The 22,860-nt window shown below is 32.3% G+C and overlaps 1 protein-coding gene across 4 annotated transcripts in view; it reads right to left on the minus strand.

The window, feature by feature from the left end:
- LOC126881153 (kielin/chordin-like protein) overlaps positions 1-14,794 on the minus strand; it is a 101,709-nt gene extending 86,915 nt beyond the window's left edge. For all 4 annotated transcript variants that reach the window (XM_050645226.1, XM_050645227.1, XM_050645228.1 and 1 more), the window contains exons 1-3: positions 14,647-14,794; positions 8,635-8,726; positions 423-518 (exon numbers count right to left, since the gene is read on the minus strand). In XM_050645226.1, the coding sequence (XP_050501183.1) occupies positions 423-518; positions 8,635-8,726; position 14,647 (189 nt within the window). In that variant the 5' untranslated portion in view covers positions 14,648-14,794. The remainder of the gene's footprint in view (positions 1-422; positions 519-8,634; positions 8,727-14,646) is intronic.
- Between the last annotated feature and the right edge of the window lie 8,066 nt (positions 14,795-22,860).

A 22,860-nucleotide genomic window follows, 5' to 3' on the forward strand; every position in this document is an offset into this window, starting at 1 on the left:
CATGCTATGATTTTTTTGTGACGGATATTCTTGAGTTGGGATTGATTTCATGTAATCGAATGAACTATCTTTTAGTAAAGTCGTCCCAGGAATGCAACTCATAAATATTGGCGATATCATTTTAAAGTCTTCTACTTTAAAATGTATAAAATATACGTCTGAATTGCCAATATAAATGAGTCAGATTAAATAAATTATTATGTAGAAGAATTTTTTTACTTAGCAACAACATTTTTGTTTATTTTAGTAGTATTGTGTATTTTGACAACGAAACCCGATTTGGGCTTCGAAACGTTAATAAAATAACTTTTTGGTAAAATTGTGGCTTATTTCCCATTGAAACTACATAGTTGATTATAAAAATGCCACAAGGAAATAGCTTCAGAACAACATTGATTCATTACATTACAATAATCACCTACCGTTGCAGTTGTATAATGAGATATGGATTTATCTGGAAAATTGGTACAGCTATATAATATATCACATCTGCTGCAATTATTATTACAGTTGTTATCCTAAAAGTTTAAAATAATAAGGTTATTATTATAAAAAATATCAATACATCAAACAAAAACAGAAATATTATCTTTAAAATCGTATATATTTAAAAATAAAAAAAAATCTAATACAAGAACTTAGTCATGGATGAAATCATCAAAAGCGTCACCAAAGGAAGAGGATACAAGGTGGGAAACAAAGAAGTAGCTAAAATTACTCTGTGACCCAGATGACGCAATATTGATAGCCCAAGATGAAAATAATCTACAATAAAAAAATATGAAAAAAGTTTTTTTAAGAAACGCTTTTCTTTAGTTACGAGTGACTAAAATTAAAATAATTATAAAAAAAATCAACTAAAAAGCAAAAAATAAAAAAAAATGAAAAAATCAAACACATTCGTTAAAGAAAAGCTTGGCGCGTCTTTATCGAATAAACGGTTTTAGCCCCAGCCTTTTCTATAACGAATGTGTTAGATTTCTTCAATTTTTTTTTGCTTTTTATTTGATTTTTTTATATTTTTAATTTTATTCACTCGTAACTAAATAAAAGCATTTCTTTAAAATTTTTTTCGTATTTATTTTTTACTTTTTAGTCTTACACGTTTCAAACATTAAAATATATCGTGTTTATTAAAATATGTATAAAACATATGATGCACTAACATGAAAAGTAGTCGGAATCGGCAAAAAATTTTAAATTTTATTGTTTATTTATAAAGCATAACGTAAACAATTAACGTAAAAGTGAAATTATGTATAGTTCATATAATTAGCTACAATCTATAAAAGTCTCAAGTTTCTTCATTGTAAAAAAACAAGAGAGTTTAAGCATTTTCCATGAAGAACGTTTTTTTATTTAAACAATTATTAATAAACATAAAATTTTTTTTATTGAGTATTCGTGTATTGTTCCCGCGAATGCATATGTCTGCAAATTTTTAGTCATTTGCATTGAAGAAAAAGCAGTCAAATTAACGTCTAAAAATTTGACCCAAACGATTTAGCTAAAGAAAAGCGTTTAATTAATACGCTTAAATGAATTCTAATGTTAATTGTAGCACAAAACGTCTCTACCGGTGGTTTTTCTAAGACTACGACAAAAACACGAATTTTTTTAATTAAAGTTTTGGTGGAAGTTTTATTTCGTATCATATTGAAATTTGACATGAATAAGCGCCGATTTTTATATAAACAAATATATGATCGCTCAAAATTTGAAACTTTATTGTTTATTTATGAAACGTAAATAATTAACATAAAAAGTAAAATTATGTATAGTTCATATCATTAGCTACAATCCGTAAAAGTTTCAAGATTTTACATTGTAAAAAACAAGAGAATTTAAGCAATTTCCATTAAAATAGTTTTTTTTTATTTAAGAGCACACAGTAGCGATCAACAGGTAGCAACAAACGCGGTCCAAGATTGCCAAAGTTCTTCGAACTTTCAAAAGTGAGGCAACAGTGCGTTGGTAATTCGACACTGACAGTGACGTTTATATTATCAAAAAAATAATTTTTATACACATAGGCGCTAAATGTTGCCAAGTCAGTGACGTTCAATTTCTTGTTACAAAAATATTGATTTTTAGTAGTTCCAATGTGACACAAAATGTAGGCACGGCATAAAAAAGTTTATTTGAAGAAAGTGTATTTTTTGTCTTTCTTAATGGCGGTACAGGCTCCTTTTTTCAATATTTTATTTAGTTATAGAGTAATTTCCACATACTAACATATTTCTGAAATTGGCTCTGTACCGCCATTCTTTATTATATTACGAATAAGTGTACCAAATATCTCGACAAATATTCATAATTACAGCCGCAATCTTGGAAAGCGTTTGTTGGTACCTGTTGATCGCTACTGTTTGCTCTTAAACAATTAATAAACATATTTGTTCCCGCGAATGCATATGTCTGCAAATGTTAATTCATTTGCATTGGAGAAAAGACAGTCAAATTAACGTCTAAAGATTTGACGCAAACTATTGAACTAAAGAAAAGCGTTTAAAAATTAGTCCACAGAATTAACATAACGGTAAAATAATTCAATGTGACAATTTTATCTCAGAAAATGAAAACAATAGTTAACAGTAAAGAACCACTCAGATGTAAAATAGAAACTGATGGTGTATCACTATTGAACAAGTAATGGAAATAAAATATCTTGGAATCACATTGTCCAGCTACGGAGACATGGACAAAGAAGTGAGATATCAATTACAAAAAGCAAATAGACTGGCAGGATGTCTTAAGAACACTATATAGCGAAATCTACATATTAATACAGAGATGAAGTCAAGAATTTATAAAGCCAGTGTAAGACATGGGAGATGAGAGTACTGAGAAGAATTACAGAAAATACGCTGAGAGATCGAAAGAGGAGTGACAACATTGGAAGACAATGTAACGTACATTGTATAAACAAGTGAACACTAAATAGAAAAATCAATGGAATAACCACATAAATACAATAGGGAGACGCTTGTCTTCAAAATAGCTAGAGATAAATCACCAATATCGGTATATCGGTGGTAAAGAAGTATCGGCCGACCGCGCAAAAGATGGAGTGACAACCATCCATAGAGATATCAATCCGGGAATGAACAAGCAAAATTGCTTATAAAGAGGAAAAAGAAAAAGAAGAAATCCTGTTTTTCCTGTGATAATTCTGACTATCTTTTCTTAAAACGTTTTCATTAGTTTTTTCTTGTTCTCTTCTCACGTCTATTAAGTATAGTAACCGACCTCACTATCACCTAATCAATATTGGCCCTCATGTCTGTCCGTAGATATTTATTTCGCTAAGTTGTATACAGTGATGAGCGCACTAATAACCGGCAAAATAACGTAAAATACGGAAAACATACTCTCTTTCCAACGACCCATCATACGTCACCATCAGATTGAACCCTAGATTGTGGCGGAGGCGAAAAGTTGATTCTTACGAACGCAGTCACCAAATCGCAGCTTTTGGTCCTTATAAAGCAGTGTTTATTAAATCTTTTTGATTTTGCGACCCCTTTACAGGTTGAAATATTCTGGCGACCCCCTGGTGTCATAGAAAGCCAAAGAAATAATTTAATTAAAAACTACATACATTAGGTAATAATTTTTTATTTTAAATTTTTTCCTATTTTGCCAAAAATTAAAGAACAGCCAACATTTTGGTTTGCAGTTTGACGAATCTACAGGTGTTTCCGACTGTGTATAGTTTGCAGTATTTGTGCGCTTTGAAGTAGATGACAATATCATGGAAGAAATCTTATTTTGCAAAGCACTTCCTGCAAACACTACTCGCCAGTTTTTGTACGATATGTTTTTAGAAAACACTTGCAACTACAATATTGATTGGGAAAAATATATCGCTATTTGTAGTGATGGCGTTGAAGCTATGAATGGTAAAAATAGCGTACTTCTTTCAAAATAAAATCGATAATGCCAAACATATCCTGGACACACTGTTTTCTTCATCGACAGGCTCTAAGGTAGTACCTTCTGATATAAATAACGTGCTTAAGGAGGTAATAAAAATTGTAAATTCTATCAAAGGTAAAGCTTTGCAAACCCGGCTATTCAGAATCGTTTATGAAGATATGGACTCGCTTCATCAAAATATCCTTTATCACACAGAGGTCAGTTGGCTATCCAAAAGATAAGTATTGACAAGATTTATGGAACTGAGAGCTGAATTATTGTTAACGTTCTTACAAAATGCAAAATCTAAATATGCTTACGGTTTTTCTGACCCTACTGGCTCTTGAAATTAGTATTTTGGCAGATGTTTTAGCCACCTTAACAATTTGAACAAGAACCTCCAAGTAACAGAAGAATCTATAGAGAGCTAAAGATAAAGTAAAAGCATGTCTGAAGCTGACAATAGGCGTCACAATGTTTGACTGAAGCTGACAATAGGCGTAAATGGATTCTAAAGCCTTTTTGGACACATCAATAGATCTGACTGATTAAAAAAAATGAAAGAATGTCCTCTAGATTTAGCTGCTGATGTACAATTCGGCCACACTTGCTCTTTAAAAAAAATTGGGGGTTGATGCGGGGCAGTGGGGGGTTACATTTTAGGGCATCAATTTTGCATAAAAATTCGTCCCCCTCCCAATATAAATTGAGGTGTTTTTTTTAATTGTGAAGAAGCTCTTGGTTTCTGAGTTTTTGGGGGGTCAAATTTTCGTTGGAACAGACTGTAATATAGGGTGAGGCAGATAACTGGCCTATTAGAAATATTTAGAGAACTAAAGGCAACAGAATCATGAAAATTGGAATGAAAGGGTTTTGAAGGGTGATCTATTTAATGAAAATATTTTCATCAATTTGCCACTTCCGGTTATACCGGAAGTTGCTTAAAACTTCGTTTTTTAAAATGGGACACCCTGTATATTTTTACATTTTTAGATTCTACTCGATCTCTTGAAGATTTGGAGGTTGCAATGAAAACAACGAAGAATAGTACTCCTGGCTATGATTTTATTACCTATGAATTAATTTATAATTTACCCATAATAGCTAAGGAGCAATTACTTAAAGTTTTCAATAGTTGGTGGGTAGGAGAGCAATACATAGATCATTTTAAAAAATATATCATACAACCATTATTAAAAGCTAACAAAGACAAAAATTTATCTAAGTCATATCGACCAATTTCTTTAATGTCGTGTATAAGTAAAACCTTCGAAAGATTAATCAAAGCTCGACTAGAATGGTTTTTAGAATCAAATTGTATTTTACCTAGTACACAATATGGATTTCGCCGAGGCCTTGGATCATTGGATGTAGTAACGAAGCTAGTTAGAGATATACAAATTGCGTTGTCTAAAAATGAGTACCTAGTTTGTTTGTTTCTGGATATAAAAGGAGCTTATGATTCAGTAGATCTTAACATACTAAAATATAAAATGTGTTCACTTGGTTTCAATAATGAAATCTGTAATAATATATTAAATCTATATACTAATAGAACAATATGGATAAAAGATCATAGAAATATACTACACGGACCAAGAGTTGTAAATCAAGGTCTGCCACAGGGTTCAGTATTAAGTCCAACATTATTCAACTTATATTCTGCTAGTATTCATAGTTTGTTTGACGAAAACATTAAATGTTTACAATATGCAGATGATATCTGTATATACTCCACCCAAAAAACCTACGACGACTGTCTACGGTCATTGAGGCATATAGTTGAAATTATTATACAATGGACAAATGAAAATAATATGACAATGTCCACAGAAAAATCCAATATTATGTTTTTCACCAGGCATAGTTTGCGCGCACCGGGAAACGTAACCTCGAGTGGGCATACTATACCAGTGGTGAATCAGTATAAGTATCTAGGGATAGTACTAGATAATAAACTTCTGTGGACTTAACATATTCAATACATCAAAGGTAAGTGTGAAAAAAAAATAAATATACTAAGGTGTATTACCAACAGAAAATGGGGTGCAGACCCCAAAACAGCTTTATTGTTCTACAATGCTTGTATTCGGTCAGTTGTGGACTATGGGTGTTGGATATATGGATCAGCAAGCAATACGAATTTAAAAATATTAGATCGGATACAATACAGATGCTTGAGAATATGTTTAAGTGCAATGGTATCCACTCCAACAAACGTTATGCTAGCAGAGTTTAATGAAATCCCATTAAATTTACGTAGACAATTTTTAGCTCAAAAATACTGCATAAAGCTAAGAAACACTGAGTCAGACCTTTTAACAAGTCTGGCTTTATTAAACATGGAAAACTTAACTAGCAAATATTGGAGAATAAAAAATTCACCACTACTAACAGATGCATTCATTGAAACCAGGAATTATACAGATTTACACAACAGTAAATTATTACCAATTTATAAATTTCCGTATAAAACTTTGATAAAAAAACCAAGAATCATAATTCCTAAATATACAGAATCAAATCATTTAAATAATATTTTAGTAAAATCTATACTGAGCGACTTTGTGGATTATACGGTAATTTACACAGATGGTTCTAAAAATCAAACAGGAGTAGGATGTGCTATGTATGTGCAAAATACCCATCAACATAATAATTATAAATTATCTAGTATTAGTAGTATTTTTACAGCTGAGATTATAGCCATCGAAAAAGCTCTAGAATGGATCAAAGAGAATAATATTGAAAAAGCTGTGATAATAACAGACTCCAGATCTGCAATATATGCAATTCAAAACACTGATTTTAATTCATACAAATCAAAAATTTTATGTAATATAAAAAATAATTTGTCTAAAGTGGAAGTAGTATTTATATGGGCAAAAGGGCATGCCGGTATACTGGGTAATGAGAAAGTGGATGAGTTGGCCAAAGATGCAATAAAAAATGGTGAGATCCTAACTCAGATCTTATCGACAGATGCAATAAATGACGTCAAAGATAGAATAAATAAAATATGGAAAAAACAATGGAAAAATATTTCAAGCATATCAAAAAATTTATACTTTTCTTTACATCAAGAACTTCCTCCGCCACCTCAATACATATTTAAGTATAACCTGCCAAAGCAAGATATTTCTACTATCGTCAGATTAAAAACTCGACACGGAAAATATGAGGCACATCTGCACAAATTAGGAATAGTTAATTCATCAGTCTGTTTTTGTGATAATGTTTCGATTAGAGATTTGAACCATATTTTCTTTGAATGCAAAATTAACGAGAGATATATAAATCAATTGTATTACAATTTACGACAAACACAAGTTCATTTTCCAATTAGTATAGAATATCTACTAAGTTGTCATAAAATGGAAATATTTAAATTACTCATAAACTACTTGAAAGAAACAAATATAGTCATTTGGGTCAGATAGGTGGGAATATAACAAAACTAATAAATTGAGGTAAAAATAAAATAAAAATCTGTGGCTAACGGACCCGCATCCAAGCCATTTTTTCACACACACACACACACACACACACACACACACACACACACACACTACTCGATCTCTATACAGGGTAGTTTAAAAGCTAATTACGTTTTTTTATTAATTTCGTAGCAACTTTCACACCCTGTAGAATTGTAGTAGTTGGATATCAAAAACTCTATTTATGTTAAAATGATTTTTAATATAGTCAACTATTATTAAAAATTATTATTATAGCTACATGTTAAATTTTAGTATACAGGGTTGGTCGAAACTCGGAATGAGGATTTTCTGAATTTTCTTAAATGGAACACCCTATATTTTAGTATTGCAATGAAAAGACATTTTATGGTACTTTTTTATTTCTTAAGCATTCCCTATACCTAAATGCTTTAATTTGTGCTTAATTGTTAATAGCGCCAGGAATGTTAACTACGTAGGTATTTTGATAGCTCAACCATTATTGGCAATTTTAAAGATCAGTCAAGATTAATATGTATTTATTTTCGAAAAATTATTTGTGATTGAATATTTTCACGGCCAACCTAATAAAATTTCACGTATTTTTTGTTGAAATTAATGTTTGGCTTGAATCACCAATAACCCACAAATTAAAGCAGTTAGGTATAGGGAATGCTTAAGAAATAAAAAAGTAGCATAAAATATCATTTTATTACGATAATAAAATATAGGGTGTTCCATTTAAGAAAACTCAGAAAATACTCTTTCCGAGTTTCGACCAATCCTGTATAGTACAATTCAACATTTAGCTCTACTAACAATTTTTGACAACAGTAGACTATATTAAAAATCATTTGTACATAAATCGAGTTTTTGATGTCAAACTACTACAATTCTACAGGGTGTGAATATTGCTAGGAAATTAAGAAAAAAAAAACGTAATTATCTTTTAAACTACCTTGTATAACATTACAAAACCTCATATTTTAAGAAAGAAGACATCCAGGAGAATCCAAAAATGTAAAAATATACAGGATGTTCCATTTAAAAAACGAAGTTATAAGCCACTTCCGGTATAACCGGAAGTAGCAAATCGATGAAAATATTTTCATTAAAGAGATCACTCTTCAAAACCCCTTCATTCCAATTTTCATGGTTCTGGTTCCTTTAGTTCTCGAGATATTTCTAATAGGACTTTTATCTGCCTCACCCTGTATAAATATATTGTATTTTAGCTAAAAAAGATACTATTACTCACACTTGTTGTAAAACAACTTGTATTCTTTGAACTAGTAGTTATTGGCTTTCTTCTTTCAGCAGTCGGTGTAGATGGACATAAACAATCATGCACTAGAAAAATAGTTATGAAGTTTTTGAGAATAAAAAAATATGTTATAAAAAATAGTACTTACTGATATTTTTTGAAAATTCGATACTTTTTGAGTTATTCGACGTTTTAAATTTTCATTGAAAAATTCGTTTCTTCGTAAATCTTCCAGTTATAATACAAAAAGTAATACGGTAGGTAAAAAGAGATTTTATTTGGTGCATGCTCAAATCGGTGTGTTCAACTTTTAACAAAGAAATGGTCGATTTTTAAGGGTATAATGCTACGAATATCTTTTGTAGTGCTTAAATAAAGCTTTAAAATGAGAACTGTTAAATGTCGAATACATTCAAACTAAGCAAGAAATGGTGCAAAAAAATGTACGACTAATTTGCTTTGAGATAAAATGCGAAGTATATTTAAACCCTCATCCACCAGACTTAAATGTAACATTGTAATTTTACAATACATTTTATTATAGTGTTATTTCTATGATCAAACAGTTGGACTTATTTGAAATGCATGGTTTTTAAAAAAAAAAAATCAAATTATACAGGGTGATTGATTAGTATGGTAAAGCTCAATAGCTCCGCTATAGTAATAGATAGCAATAAAAGTTAATAACAAAAATTTTAGCCACTTTTGAGCTTTTAAAAAAATAGACAGAATGTTACAGGGTGTTCGATAACACAGTGGCAGACCTAACTTTTGTTTTTTTTAATGGAACACCCTATATTTTATTTTATATTCGAAATCCTGTTAACTTCTCCATTACAAAAATATAAAGGTTTGTAATGTTATACAGGGTATAAGTTCAACTCCCTGTATAAATAAAAATAAGCACAACAGCAATGGTTTATTAATGCCATATTTTTTATTTATTGTCAAAATGTTTAAGAATTATTGATATTGCTAATTTTCTTTATATCAAATACAGGGTGAGTCAAAACGCAAGTACATTATTTTCTCAGTAATGTTAAAAAGAACACCCTGTATTTTACATCATTATTGAAAAGTAACATTAACGTACTTTAATTGTTATATAACATTCCCTATGCCCAAATTTATTAGTTTTCGAGATATTTTCATTCTTCAGAGCAAATTATTTTAGGTGTTTAAATTTATCTAAATTTTAAGTAAGCCATGACTGAATTGACAATTGAAGATTACCGATTATCAATCCGGTAATCAATGTAACACTGTGGCAAATAAATAAATAAAAATAATTTATTAGTAATACATTTTACAAACAAAAACACAACCACTACATGCAAAATTTTTGAAACAATTAAAAACTATTTTTTATGTAAATGCAACAAATAAACAAAGAAAATTAGTAATAAATTTTACAAAAAAACACACAAACACAAAATACAATATTTTGTGAAGACAATTAAACAGTATTTTTTTATGTAAATGTAACAATGTAACAAATAAAGAACGAAACATAATTTATCAGTAATACATTTTGCAAAAAAACATGTTTGAAAAAATTAGAAGCTACTTTTAATAAAATATCTTTAATATTTAATTACATAAGGTGTTCAAAACGATCTCCTAACACATTTATGTACGCCTAAAAACGATCATTGAATGAGCTACTTACTCTACGGAGCATTTGTAAATTAACACATCGAAATATACTTTGTATTCTATTTTTATCTCATCCCTTGTTGTTGGAGGTATTTTATAAATCCGGGACTGCATGCTGGGGTTTGTTTGGTTGGATCGGGGAGAGCAGCATATGTGCCTCCTGATGAGAGACTAATAAGTTTCGAAACCGGTAGGGGTGCTTGCAGCACTCTCTGATTGGACTAGAATATGGTTCGGCTGTGTTTTCGTTTTGCAACGAAATTGAAAATGGTTATTCATTTTTTATTTACATTTATTCTGTGTGGAGTATGAAGGGAACCATTCTCGTTGGAACTTTACCGCACTGAGCAGATGGGACGTGAATTGTAAATTGTAGAATTCCCTCATCTTCCTTAGTCTCAGCATCCGTATGGCTTGCAAATTGTAGAAGCCTCGGAGGTGTAACCAGAGAAGGTTCCCATTGTTTTCATTCTGGTGGGATGTAGAATAGCATTATGTTGTTTTATATGCCATTAGAGTGAAAACTTAGTCTTTTTTCAAGCAGTTGCCGCTAGGGCATCTATGCCATTTCGTTCGTTGCAATCCGGGACTGCATGCTGGGGTTTGTTTTGGTTGGATCGGGGAGAGCAGCATATGTGCCTCCTGATGAGAGACTAATAAGTTTAGAAACCGGTAGGGGTGCTTGCAGCACTCTCTGATTGGACTAGAATATGGTTCGGTTGTGTTTTTGTTTTGCAACGAAATTGAAAATGGTTATTCATTTTTTATTTACATTTACTCTGTGTGGAGTATGAAGGGAACCATTCTCGTTGGAACTTTACCGCGCTGAGCAGATGGGACGTGAATTGTAAATTGTAGAATTCCCTCATCTTCCTTAGTCTCAGCATCCGTTATGTCTTGCAAATTGTAGAAGCCTCGGAGGTGTAACCAGAGAAGGTTCCCATTGTTTTCATTCTGGTGGGATGTAGAATAGCATTATGTTGTTTTATATGCCATTAGAGTGAAAACTTATGCCCGATTTCACCAACGATACCTAAATATTTAAGAATTACCTAAATGGGTTTAGGTACTTCCTAACTCTAAAACGGATTTCACCATACGATAAGAATTGCCTAAACCGCTTAAGCATTACCTTACGGTAGGATACGTTTTTTGATCTCCCTAAACTTTAGGTATTTGAGTATTATATATCTATGGGTATTACATACTTATCATTGACAGTTAGGTTATATTTTTACAATTTTGACTAATAATGTACTTGACTATAATGTACTTGTGACGTTTGTCAATAATTTGCTTCTTACCTTAAGTTTTCTGCGTTATTCTGTAATATTAGGTATATTAGTTGTAATTGTGTATTTTCTTTTATATTAATAATATAATATGTGTTGGGAAATATAGAAAATCATTTGGAGTTTTTTACAGGTCTATTGACAAAATTATGTAGTATACCTACTACCTAACAAACTAGTGTTGTGTTTCAAAAATCCATTCATGATATCACTAAAAGTATGTCATTAAAAATTAATAATGAAAGAATCAATTTTCAACATATTATTTATTTTAAAATTATTTCATTAATTACAATTCAACTAACTTTAATTTTTCGTCATATGTGAAATTTACAACTTTTTTCTTTTCCTCCATTTCACTGTACATATACAAATAACACACAAAACTTAACAAACTTAATTCACAAATAACTAACTACTAAATAAAATAACTATAACAGTACAAAACTGAATAAAACCAACTTGGCAATGGCAAACAAACAGTAATGACAAATAATCGAAAAAGTAAGGTAATGTCATCGTATTCTTCTTTTCATTTATCAAAAATAGTTCAAACGTACCCGAATTAATACCTAGGAAATAATTTCCTAGATAATTAGTTCTTTTAGTTGTGAAACGCTATTGTTCTTAATTATTGACTTAGGAAGTTCCTATCGATAAGAATTACTTAATAAGGCAACTGTTTAGGTATCGTTGGTGAAATCGGGCATTATTCTTTTTTCAAGCAGTTGCCGCTAGGGCATCTATGCCATTTCGTTCGTTGCAATCCGGGACTGCATGCTGGGGTTTGTTTTGGTTGGATCGGGGAGAGCAGCATATGTGCCTCCTGATGAGAGACTAATAAGTTTCGAAACCGGTAGGGGTGCTTGCAACACTCTCTGATTGGACTAGAGTATGGTTCGGCTGTGTTTTCGTTTTGCAATGAAATTGAAAATGGTTATTCATTTTTTATTTACATTTACTCTGTGTGGAGTATGAAGGAAACCATTCTCGTTGGAACTTTACCGCGCTGAGCAGATGGGACGTGAATTTTAAATTGTAGAATTCCCTCATCTTCCTTAGTCTCAGCATCCGTATGGCTTGCAAATTGTAGAAGCCTCGGAGGTGTAACCAGAGAAAGTTCCCATTGTTTTCATTCTGGTGGGATGTAGAATAGCATTATGTTGTTTTATATGCCATTAGAGTGAAAACTTAGTCTTTTTTCAAGCAGTTGCCGCTAGGGCATCTATGCCATTTCGTTCGTTGCAATCCGGGACTGCATGCTGGGGTTTGTTTTGGTTGGATCGGGGAGAGCAGCATATGTGCCTCCTGATGAGAGACTAATAAGTTCGAAACCGGTAGGGGTGCTTGCAGCACTCTCTGATTGGACTAGAATATGGTTCGGCTGTGTTTTCGTTTTGCAACGAAATTGAAAATGGTTATTAATTTTTTTGTATTTTATAAACTTCATTATTAATGTAACCCCAAAAAATCAGTCCAGTTTATTAAATTCTGGTGATTTGGGTGGCCACGCTACTGGTCCATTGAAAAATGAAAATATCTCGAAAACTTAAATAAATTTAGGCATAGGGAACGTTATCTAAAAAATAAAGTACGATAATGGTACTTTTCAATAGTGATATAAAATACAGGGTGTTCCATTTAAAATTACTGAGAAAATAATGTACTTGCGTTTTGGCTCACCCTGTATTTGATATAAAGAAAATTAGCAATATCGACCATTCTTGAAAATTTTGACAATACGTTAAAAAATATGGCATTAATAAACCATTGTTGTTTTGCTTATTTTGATTTATACAGGGAGTTGAACTTGTTACGATTTTCATATAAAATTGGTTATAACTTTGTAAATACCCTGTATAACATAACAAACCTTTACATTTTTGTGATGGAGAAGTTAACAAAATTTCGAATTTTAAAATAAAATATAGGGTGTTTCATTTAAAAAAACATAAGTTTGGTCTGCCACTGTGTTATCGAACACCCTGTAACATTCTAGCTAATTTTGTAATGTGAATCTCAAAGGTGGCTAAAATTTTTGTTATTAACTTTTATTGCTATATATTACTATAGCGGAGCTATTGAGCTTTACCCTACTAATCAATCACCCTGTAGAGCGCATTTTTAAATTTTCTTAAAAATCTTTTTTTCGCCATGCAACTCGAAAATCATAAAGAAACAGAGTAATGAAAGACAAAACAAAATTGTCATCTGAAAAAACTCTACATTTTTGTACTATATCCTTTTTTCGTATCTATCATTTTCGAGTTACATGGAGAAAAAGAAGACTTTCAAGAAAATTTCAAAATTCGCTCTATAATTTGGTGTTATTTTTTTCAAAAACCATTCATTTTAAACCCGTCCAACTTTTTGAACATATGTAGAAATAACACTATAATAAAAGGTATTGTAGAAGGAAAACAATGCATTTAAATTCTAGTGGATGAGTGTTCGTTCTAAAGGTCTTTTTAAGCCCTACAAAAGGTATTCGTAACATTATACCCCTAAAATCAACCAATTCTCAACATGCACCAAAAAAATCTCTTTTCACCTACCATATCTCTTTTTGTATTATTACTAGAATATTTACGAACAAATGAATTTCTTTGATTTTTCATATGCTACAAAAATATATAGTTAGTTTTTCGTTAGATGCATAATTTTTACTGTAAACGCAAAAAACCATCCGAAAAAGTGCCTTTTTTCAATGAAAATGGCAAATTTTTAACCAGAAATAACTCAAAAAGTATTGATTTTTCAAAAAAAAAAATATAGAACAGTTTTTGTTTAGAAGTAAGTTCTCTAGCCACTTTTAAGGTTATTTTCACCAAAAAATTTCCCACCTCCGAAAAGGGGTAGGAACCATCCCCCAGATAAAAGCGGTATAGAGGTCCCCTAGCCCTAGCTAGAGGATACACGGTAGACTTTGTTTCTTGAGCTATTCCCTACTTACAGTGAAAATATCAAGTAAATTGATACCGTAGGATGGAATTAAGAGGCAAATACCCTCACTGATTGCACTAATATTTTACGAGTATAATGAAAAACAGCAACTTACTTTAAATTAAGGAAATTCAGTTTGGATGGTTCGGCTTGCTAAGATAACTGGAATTTGTATAAATAAGTTATTTAAAAAATGAGTACAATATCACTGAAATTTTGCAATTACATGTTTGACGAAATGAACGAATGACATTTATTATGACAGGGCAATCTTAGCTTACTATCTAGCTCAATATAGTCGATGATAGTCAATGTATTTAGTCAATGTAGGGACTATCTGAGTTTGATGCTGAAATGGGCGGGCAGTTTGTTTGAAAACCTTTCTACACATGTTTCATAAGCAGTTGAAAATATTGTTTTTTTTTTAATTATTTGAAGAGTAAATGACTTTTGAGTATGAAAATTCATTCTTTACGATTGGTATTATTATTTTTTGTCCGTGAGAATTTGTGTGGTAAGATTATCAAAGTATTAAGGAAGCATTATATCGCGTTCAAAACAAACTCATTATCCCCAATAACGCAAGCAAATATACACAGGACAGATAGAAGACTCTAGACTTCTGGATCCAGATTCCTCCGCGCGTCGCAAGGTAGTAAGTACACCGTGTCTCCCAACTGATCCAAAACATTAGTGAAAAAGACATCCTGAACACGCTTAAAACTAAACTAATAAAGGCCAAGGAAAAACACAAAGAACAGATTGAAGAGAACGTGAGGCTGGGCATAGAATTTGAATCAAAATTATTGTCACAACTATAACATTGATTTTATTATTGGCACATTTATTTTGTCCGACAGAACAGACTTAAACTCTCCGAACAGAGATTAAACTCTCATGCAAAAATCAAACTGCTATTTATCACCTGTCATAATTCCTGTCATTTGACATATTCTACATGTTCCACTCACTAAAACGCCCATTTGGTGATAAATAGCAGTCTAATTTTTGCATGAGAGTTTAATCTCTGTTCGGAGAGTTTAAGTCTGTTCTGTCGGACAAAATACATGTGCCGTTTTCGTGGTCTGACCGTTCCAAATTTTTAACCTGTTCCACAATTATAACTTCCCCTGTTCCAGTGCTCCCATATATCAAAGTTTGTCCGACTAGACACCCTTAAGCTATTAACAAATTTTCAGCTTGCTATTAATCAACTTTTTTTTCATACGCGGGATTCAGACCTATTTGGCTTATAAAAAAACCAAAAATATTTAATAGTCCTGTCGCCAGGGGGGGTACAACGGCCTCGTTAATTCAGATGGACTTACTCAAGGTTTTTTTATGTATTTTGACCCGTAGAACACGAATTTTTTGGGTAACAGTTGATCCGGATGTCGATAAGATTGTTATAGACCAAGAACTTGAGGAATCAAATAACAGCGATTTTTGGCAAAACAAAACAATATTTTGTATTTTTTGGGCCATTTTAAGTAAAAAATATTTCTACAAGTTTTTTCGTAGGATGCACAGTTTTCGAGATAAACGCGGTTGAACTTTAAAAAAATCGAAAAACTGCAATTTTTGAACCCGAATAACTTTTGATTAAAAAATAAAATAGCAAGTCTGCTTACCGCATTTGAAAGTTTAAGTCAAATTATATCGGTTTTGATTATTTGCATTGGTAAAAATTTATTTTTTTATTGTTTAACAAAGCTATAAACACGTAGGGTTTCCCGTGCTTTTACATGCGTTTTAACGCATGTAACGTAGAAATAGTCTTGATTGCACTAGTACCTATTCTACCTACTCGTTCGATTTTAAATGAGAAATCATAGAAACATCACTCACGCACTAGTTGTTTGTAGCTTTGTTTAACAATAATACAATAAATTTTTAGCAATGCAAATAATCAAAACCGACATAATTTGACTTGAACTTTCAAAGGCGCTTAGCAGAATTGCTATTTTATTTTTTAATCAAAAGTTATTCGGGTTTAAAAATTGCAGTTTTTCGATTTTTTGAAAGTTCAACCGCGTTTATCTCGAAAACTCTGCATCCTACTAAAAAACTTGTAGAAATATTTTTTGCTTAAAATGACCCAAAAAATACAAAATATTGTTTTGTTTTGCCAAAAATCGCTGTTATTTGATTCCTCAAGTTCTTGGTCTATAACAATCTTATCGACATCCGGATCAACTGTTACCCAAAAAATTCGTTTTCTACGGGTCAAAATACATAAAAAAAACTTGGGTAAGTCCATCTGAATTAACGAGGCCGTTGTACCCCCCCTGGCGACAGGACTATAAATATGTAAGAGTATTTTCAAATCAATCGGAAATTAGTAAAATATATAACCTAACGGCCTAACTTATGTCGATTTTCTACAAAAATCCTGGAGACAAGGACCGTTCTGGTCATCAGCTACGTCGGAGTCTGTAGCCGTCATAAAATTCGTATATCAGCGTTCACAAAAACCCTGAGTAACGAGTTTGGCATTGATTTTGTATCAAATTCACGTAAAACTCTATGAGAGGAGGCCTTCGGAAATTATCGCTGGCATGATATTAGTGTTCAAAGGCCCCAAGAACCATCAAATAACGAGTTTGCACTGATTCTCTCTCAAATTTCCACAAAATCCTATGAAGAGAGGCCCGTCCTGAGCTCCAGGTGCATTGGAGACAATCCGGTCATGATATTCATGAACAGCGTTCCTAAAGACCTCCAAATAAACAGTTTGCATTAATTTTTTTTTATCAAATTTTTCATAAAGCTCCAGAAGATGAGGCCCATGCTGGGCACCAGGTGCCTCGGAGACCATCGCCGTCATGATATACGTTTTCAGCGAGCCCAACAACCATCGGGTAGCAAAATCAAACTCATTTTCATCAATTATTTCTGAATTTCGTCATCATTTTCATTCATTTCCTAAGGCTCTTACGAATCGAATGCAAAAAGTTTCATTGTGAATTTGGTAGGTCTTGGGCCTGTTAATGCTTCATTGCCTCTTCTTCTTCTTCTTCTTGTTCTTCTTAAAGTGCCCTCTCCTCAATGGAGGTTGGCTATTACAATTGCAAACTCTTCTCTATCTTCAACTGTTCTTATTAGATATTAAAAATTTAACCACGTCCATTGTTGGATGTTTATTGCCGCTATATTCTTTTCCTTCTTAGTCCTTCCTTTCCCCCGATCTTTCCTTTCATTATTAGTTGAGCATGTTGGTACTTACTATGTCCTAGTATATGGTCTAAGTATGATGTCTTTTTAACTGTCACTGTGTTGAAACGTTCTCGTTCCTTGCTTATTGCTATTCTATGCAGCACTTCTTCGTTTAGGTGTGCAATGTTCATGAAACTTTGATTTTCTCCAGTAGAATCATATATTAAAGACCTCCGATTTCACAGAAAAGAGTTGACCAGACGTAGTATTCTGATTATTTCATTCATAGGAGATTCTGACCAATAGAAAGCTACAGAAATAAAAATTATACTGATAATTTTTGATAATGTCCCGTCGTCAAATATATTACGTCAGATGCCCTTCGTTGCTACGAAAAAATACATTCAGTGACATTAATTACAATTAATGTTTTAAAAATTATAAAAGTGATGACTTTCAACCGTCAAATATTTATAACAACTGTGTGTTTAATTGTACTAATTTGTACTTACATAAATAAATTACAATAAAATTTTGGTTTTGAACAGTTTTATTCATGAAATAATCGCAACAAATTACACTCGATCTCTAAAATTAATATAGAATGTTTGCCCTCGTGCCACTTTGACATAATTTCACTCCCCTTCGGGTCGTGAAATTAAAACTGTCAAAGTGTCACTCGGAAAAAATTCAATAATTTTAGAGCTCTTGTGCAATTACTACTGATCACTTCATTCATAGGAGATTCTGGCCAATAGAAAGCTACAGAAATAAAAATTAAGCTGATAATTTTTGATAATTTCCCGTCGTCAAGTATATTACGTCAGATGCCTTTCGTTGCTATGAAAAAATACATTCAGTGATATTAATGAAAATTAATGTTTTACAAATTATAAAAGTGATGACTTTCAATCGTCAAATATTTATAACTGTGTGTTTAATTTGTACTAATTTGTACTTATATAAATAAATTACAATAAAATTTTGGTTTTGCACAGTTTTATTCATGAAATAATCGCAAAAAATTGCACTCGATCTCTAAAATTAATATAGAATTTTAGAGCTCTTGTGCAATTACTACTGATAATCTTAGTCTAATTTCGTGTTTTATTCGAGAATCACATAGCAGTCTTTTGATTTTTTTGACAGATTGTCTTCATTGCGTCGCGTCGCCTAAATATACGTCAGATGTTTTCAACTACTCTCTTATTTAAGGGCATAGACGCAAAATTTCGTATCCAATGCTTTTTACATGCATTCATTTTTTTAGAATGATAAACTAATAAATATTTTTGAAAAAGTGATTAGCTGCTGGTATGAGCACATTGTGTACATGTTAGGAAATAAGGAGTCTAATGCTCATAATCTTATTGAACGTTCTTTTACTACAGTTTGTGTGCGTCCGGATTCGACGTTTACAATTTGTACGCCATCATCAGGCCCTTAGAAACTGAACAAAGCTAAAAAATAAATGAAGCTGTGTCAAGATACAGTTGCCCTAGCTAGGTTAAGTTTTAGGTGTAAGGTTTAACAATATTTAATAAAACACAGAAGGTGTCACAAAGGTGTTCGAATGGACCAGTACTAATCTGATGTTAACTGTTGTAGTCAGTATATGATATAATATAAAGTATTAATAATAACTTACATTGGTACTTACAGATCAGTACAAGAAATATACAGTGTACAAGCTGGTGTTAGATTTGTAACAATTTAGCCCCTGTGTCTTACTAGATTTCAAACTCATATGGTCTTCCAAATGTGTTCCTTGGTTGCCTAGGTATTCTAAATTAAAATAATCCACGAGGAAAAAAAAATTCTGTAGTTGCCTGTATACCATGTATTACAAAGAACCATAAAATACTTTATAAAAGGTATATTTGTTAAAATCCCTATACAGGGCTACATCACAGAACAGTACTAGTTTTCAATCGGTTGACTGATCATCATCAGTATTTAGCAGTATTTAGTTTTATTCATGAAATAATCGCAACAAATTGCACTCGACCTCTGAAATTAATATAGAATTTTTGCTCTCGTGACACTTTGACATAATTTCACTCGCCTTCGGCTCGTGAAATTAAAACTGTCAAATTGTCACTCGGGAAAAATTCAATAATTTCAGAGCTCTTGTGCAATTACTACTGATTATTTCATCCATAGGAGATTCTGACCAATAGAAAGCTACATAAATCTAAATTAAATCGATAATTTTTGATAATTGCCCGTCGTCAAGTATATTACGTCAGATGCCCTTCGTTGCTACGAAAAAATACATTCAGTGACATTAATGACAATTAATGTTTTAAAAATTGTGTGTTTAATTTTACCTACTAATTTGTACTTACATAAATAAATTACAATAAAATTTTGGTGTTGAACAGTTTTATTCATGAAATAATCGCAACAAATTGCACTCGACCTCTAAAATTAATATAGAATTTTAGAGCTCTTGTGCAATTACTGCTGATAATATCTTTTCCACCAAACATATGCTTGTAGATATTCTGCAGTTCAAAGTTATATCTACGCCTCCATATTATGTTCTCACAGACCGCTCCGAATATCTTACGTAGCACCTTTCTTTCAAAAATCGACAGAGCGGATTCATCTGTTTTAGTTAGCGTCCATGCCTCTGATCCATACGTGAGAACGGGGACTATCAATGTTCTATACAGCCTTATACGAGTTTTTTTAGACAGACGTTTGTTAGCTAAGTACTTTGATAGATTATGATAACACCTGTTTGCAATTATTATTCGTCCTTTTATTTCCTCTGATGTGTTATTATAGGGGTTAACCGATGTCCCTAGATATATGAACTCTTTGACCGCTTCGAAGTTTTGGTCATTGATGATTAGATCTGCGTCAACATTTCCAGCTCTTGTGTTTGTGTTACTCGCCATGAATTTTGTTTTATTTCGATTTATATGTAACCCCATTCGTTCTGCTGCTGCTACTAGCTCGGTTAGGATTTCCGCAGTTCCTGCATATGCTAGAATTTGGACAGATCTATTGAATATTGTTTCCCTGCTATCTATATTAGCGTCTCGTACGACTTTTTCTAATGCTACATTAAAAAGTTGACACTCCAGCGCATCTCCCTGCCTTAACCCCCTATGTATTTCAAATGGGGTTGACGAGTCGTTTTGAATTTTTACTGTTGATATCATCTTCGCCATTGTCACTTTTATCATACATATGAGTTTTTTTTGGAATTCCTAACTCATTCATAGCGTTGTAGAGACTTGGTCGTAATACACTGTCATAAGCAGCTTTAAAATCGACAAAAATATGGTACATATCTATGTTAAACTCTTGCGCTTTTTCCAAGATCTGTCGTAGTGTAAAGATCTGGTTAATGGTTGAACGTCCACGGCTGAATCCTGCCTGATATTCTCCTAGAAACGTTTCGGTATAAGGCTTCAATCTCTCGTGCAAAATGTTTGACAATATCTTGTATGCCGTATTTAGGAGAGTTATTCCGCGGTAATTATTGCATTCCAGTTGGTTTCCGTTTTTGTGTAACGGGCATATTAAGCCTAAGCTCCATTCTTCAGGCATTTGCTCCTCAGACCAAATTTTACAAACAATTTCTCGCATTACCTTGGTGAGCTACTCTCCACCGTGCTTAAATAACTCTGCTGGGATGCCATCGCTGCCTGGGGATTTGTTCTATAGATATTTTCACTTCTACCGAGGGGGGTTCCACGAGTTCCTCATTTCTGTATTCCATCTCTATATTGTTAGTAGGTTCCCCTTCCAGTAACTCTCGAAAGTACTCTACCCATCGTAACAGGATATCCTCTTTGTTGTTAAGTAAGTTACCTTCCTTATCATTACAATAGTTGATTCTCGGTTTGAATTCTTTTCTAATAATATTTGTTTGATGATAGAACTTTCTTGTTTCTCCGTGACTCATATGGCTTTCGAGCCGTTCTAATATGTCATTTTCCGAGTCTCGTTTCTTTTTTCGGTGTATGCGTTTTCCCCCTCTCCTTAGTTTTCCGTTGTTGCATGGTCCTAAATGCCTCGTTCTTCTCATCTGTTATTTTTTTGCAGTCTTGGTCGAACCAGTCGTTTCTTTCTTGGGTTCGGGATATTCCTAATGTGCTTTCGGCTGCTAATTTCAGAGCCTCCTTGCAGTTGTTCCACATTTCCGTGCTTGACTGGTCGACTGCCCAGGTGTGTTCTAGGGTTTCTTTTATGCTAACATGCTAACCACCAAAGTAAAAAATATTTGGGTAAAAACTCTTTACAATTAATCCGTCATAGGAACATAGAAATAAAATGTGATCTTAAACATGGATGTTCAAAATATCCAATGTTTCATGCTCTAGGTACAGTACTTGCTACCATAAAGTCATGATGTGAAAAAGTCAGATTCGAGCTCAATGGTACCTATGTAGAGCATGAAATATTGGATATTAAAGCATCCATGTTAAAATCCACATTTTATTTCTTTGTTCCTATGACGGATTAATTGTAAAGGGTTTTTACCCAAATATTTTTTACTTTGGTGGTTAGCATGTTACGATTCATGTAAACACTGATAATGATCGGTTAACCGATTGAAAACTAGTTTTGTTCTGTGATTTCCCTGTATAGGGATTTTAACAAATATACCTTTTATAAAGGATTTTTTCTACAACCCTGTTAAAAATGCAATTTTTAGCACTCCATAGGAGCGTTAAAAATGCTACTTTAAAGCACTAGTGCTTTAAAAATTTTAAGACACTGCAGTTAAAAGTGAATTGTTTCAAAATATTTATATTTCATTTATTAACATTAATATTAATAGTGCAACTTGCGCAATTTGAAAAAGGTGGTTTAAAAGGTTTTTTAAAATTTAATTTAAACTGTATTATTGCATTTTTAACACGTTTGTAGAAAAAACAAGTTTATGTAACGGTATAATATTTTCGCTAAGAATTTTTAGACATTCCCCTCGAGGGTAGACAACCAGTTCTACCTTTTACGGGTCATAGGTTTCATGGTTTCAGCAATTAACAAAAATATTGTATTTTATAAATTTATAACGTTTGTAGAAAAAATATATATTGTATGATACACGTGTTAAAAAGTACATTTTTAAGGCACTCATGTGAATTGCAGAATTCGCTTCGCTCATTCTGCAAACTTTCACATGCGTGCCTTAAAATTGTACTTTTAA

Source organism: Diabrotica virgifera, chromosome 3, assembly GCF_917563875.1.
Source record: "Diabrotica virgifera virgifera chromosome 3, PGI_DIABVI_V3a".
Taxonomy (NCBI): domain Eukaryota; kingdom Metazoa; phylum Arthropoda; class Insecta; order Coleoptera; family Chrysomelidae; genus Diabrotica; species Diabrotica virgifera.